The 3,085-nt window shown below is 60.9% G+C and overlaps 1 protein-coding gene across 1 annotated transcript in view; it reads left to right on the plus strand.

The window, feature by feature from the left end:
- The first annotated feature begins 1,567 nt into the window (after positions 1-1,567).
- MAP3K12 (mitogen-activated protein kinase kinase kinase 12) overlaps positions 1,568-3,085 on the plus strand; it is a 7,332-nt gene continuing 5,814 nt past the window's right edge. The window contains exons 1-4 of the mRNA XM_019554670.1: positions 1,568-2,142; positions 2,222-2,405; positions 2,610-2,801; positions 2,923-3,081. Coding sequence (XP_019410215.1) covers positions 1,752-2,142; positions 2,222-2,405; positions 2,610-2,801; positions 2,923-3,081 — 926 coding nt within the window. The 5' untranslated portion in view covers positions 1,568-1,751. The remainder of the gene's footprint in view (positions 2,143-2,221; positions 2,406-2,609; positions 2,802-2,922; positions 3,082-3,085) is intronic.

Here is a 3,085-nt window from a genome sequence, read left to right on the forward strand (position 1 = left end):
CCCTCCCCTTGCTGGCTTGTTACTCATCGTCTGAGCTGGTTATTTTGGGAGCATGGGCACCTGGCTGCAGAGAAGTGTGTGTGTGTGTGTGTGTGTGAAAGGGACCCTTGGGGCTGCTCTAAATACCCTGGCTTCCCCCCCCGAAAGTCCCCATCTTGGCCAGGCTGGACAGGGCAGCCGGCACCCCCCAGCTAATGACAATGAGGGCAGCTCCAACCCCCCCCCTCCACCACCAAATCCCAGGGCAGCTCTGCCCACCTTGCTCGACAGCTGGGTAAACTGAGGCACAGGTGAGAACCCAGGAGTCCGGACATCTGGACCTGGAAGTCCTGGAGCACCTTCTGCTTGACTGGGACCCAGGAGTCCTGCTCAGCAGACCTGGGGGGTGGGGGCTGGTGATCTGGACCCCCCAACCCACAGGCCCCAAAGCCCCCAGGCCCCTGAGTTTGTCTGGATGGGCACTGCAGCCACGTCTAGGGTGGGCAGAGCCATCCCTGGTAGCAGGGGGGGCTCCCCTTGTCTTGCTAAGCATGAGCGCATGCACATGGCAATGCACGCACACAGTGACACACTCAATGACAAATGCAAGCACACGCACAGTAACACACACACAAATACACAACCACACAGTGACATACATGCAAGCACATGCACATGCAGACACACCGGCACATTCACCCACATGCACGCGATGACAGTCTCATTCACAGTGACATGCATGCACATACACTGACACACACATGCATAGTGACACTTGCACACAGCATGACATATACATGCACACACCCACAAGCACAGTGACACATTCACCCATATGCACGGTGACACGTGCATGCACACTTAGTGCACTCGCACATGCATACAGTGACACATTCACCCAAATGCCCTGCCACCTGCACACACACACACACACACACAAATACACCCGCATGCACAGTGACATGCACACACTGCATACATGCACACAGTGACACATTCAGACACATAGTAACATATGGACATGCACACAAACACATATGCACAGGGTGACACGCACACAGTGACACATGCATGCGCACACATATGCACAGTGAAACAGTCACCCAAATACCATGATGTGCGCATACACATACAAATGCATTTGCATGCATGTTGACTCACATATGCACATGTACAGTGACACATGTGCACATGTACACTCACACTCCCAGCATGACCTGCCCACTCTCAGCCTGGCACTACCCCTCCGCCAGGCCTGCAGTCTAGGCAGGCCCCACGTACGGCTATATGCATGTCCATGGGCTCGCAGGCGTGCATGCGAGTTTATCACTACATGTCCATGCTCACATGTGTGTCACCATGTGCGCAAGTGTGTGCCTGTGTACCTGGGCATTTGTGTGCCCATGCATGTCACTGCGTGTGTACGCATGCAAGTGTCACTGTGTGTGCCTGCACTTGCATGTCTATGTCATGATGCAAGTGTCACAGTGTACATGTGTTGGTCTGTATGTGTCCACATGTGACTGCATGCACGTGTATGAATGTGTGTGTGCTTGTGTGTGTGTCACCATGCAGGTGTGTTGCTGTGTGTGTGTCATGATGAGTGCATAACGGTGTACACACGTGCATGCATGTGCAGGTGCGACTCAGCAGGACGCCCCCTCCCAACACCCTGCTCCCTCCAACTCACCCCTCCCTCCTTCTCCTGCCCCAGGCCCCTCACCTCCCGCCGTGCCCCCCCCCCAGGGGGGTCCTGATGCTCTGCGCCCGCCATGGCCTGCCTGCACGAGACGAGGACGCCATCGCCCTTGCTGGGCGCGGGGCTGGGCGCGGCAGCGGCTGGCACACCGGAGGAGCAGGAGCTGACGCCCACGCAGTGTGTACTGCGCGATGTGGTGCCCGTGCAGGGCGGCGGGCACAGCCCCACCCCCAGCGACGATGCCCGCCAGCCCTTCGCCAACAGCGTCCTGGCCCTGCACGAGGCTGACGGCGGTGCCGGGGTCGGCAGCCCCGATGGGCGCCAGGGCCGGGCCCAGGCTGACCAGATGCGGCTGCACTGCCAGGCTGGCGGCGGGTTCCTCGAGGGACTCTTCGGCTGCCTCAAGCCCGTCTGGACCATGATCGGCAAGGCCTACGCCACCGAGCACAAGCAGCCCCAGGAGGGTGAGCAAGGAGGGCAGGAGGGGGAGGATAAGGGGTAGGAGTGGGCACGGGAGCTCAGTGCCCACCGCTGCCCCCGCAGACCCGTGGGAGGTGCCCTTCGAGGAGATCCTGGACCTGCAGTGGGTGGGCTCCGGGGCACAGGGCGCCGTTTTCCTGGGCCGCTTCCATGGCGAAGAGGTGGCCGTCAAGAAGGTGCGAGACCTCAAGGAGACCGACATCAAGCACCTGCGCAAGCTGAAGCACCCCAACATCATCACCTTCAAGTAAGCGTGGGGGGCGGAGCCATGGGGAGTGGGCGGAGCCATTGGGTACCTATTGGGGCGGAGTTATCTGGCACGGGGGGAGCCAGGTCAAGGGATAGCACGGGGAGGGCACGTGCATGCCTGTGTGTGGCACCCCCAGGGGTTTGCACCCAGGCACGGGGCCTGGCTGCTGAGCTCTGACCTGCGCCCGCGGTCCGGTCGCAGGGGTGTGTGCACGCAGGCGCCCTGCTACTGCATCATCATGGAGTTCTGCGCCCAGGGGCAGCTGTACGAGGTGCTGCGGGCCGGGCGCAAGGTCACGCCCTCGCTGCTGGTCGACTGGTCCATGGGCATTGCCGGTGGCATGAACTACCTGCACTTGCACAAGATCATCCACCGCGACCTCAAGTCCCCAAAGTGAGCACTGCCGGGGGCCGGCACAAGCAGGGGCGGGCGTGGAATAGTAGGCCTGGGGGCACGGGGCAGGCTGAGCTGGGGGTGTTGCCCCACTATGCCAGCTGACCCCGGCCCCCTCCAGCATGCTGATCACCTACGACGACGTGGTGAAGATCTCGGACTTCGGCACCTCCAAGGAGCTGAGCGACAAGAGCACCAAGATGTCCTTCGCCGGCACCGTGGCCTGGATGGCGCCCGAGGTCATCCGCAACGAGCCCGTCTCCGAGAAGGTCGACATCTGGTGA

The sequence above is a fragment of the Crocodylus porosus genome, unplaced genomic scaffold (assembly GCF_001723895.1).
Source record: "Crocodylus porosus isolate Cpor-Errol unplaced genomic scaffold, CroPor_comp1, whole genome shotgun sequence".
Classification (NCBI taxonomy): Eukaryota; Metazoa; Chordata; order Crocodylia; family Crocodylidae; genus Crocodylus; species Crocodylus porosus.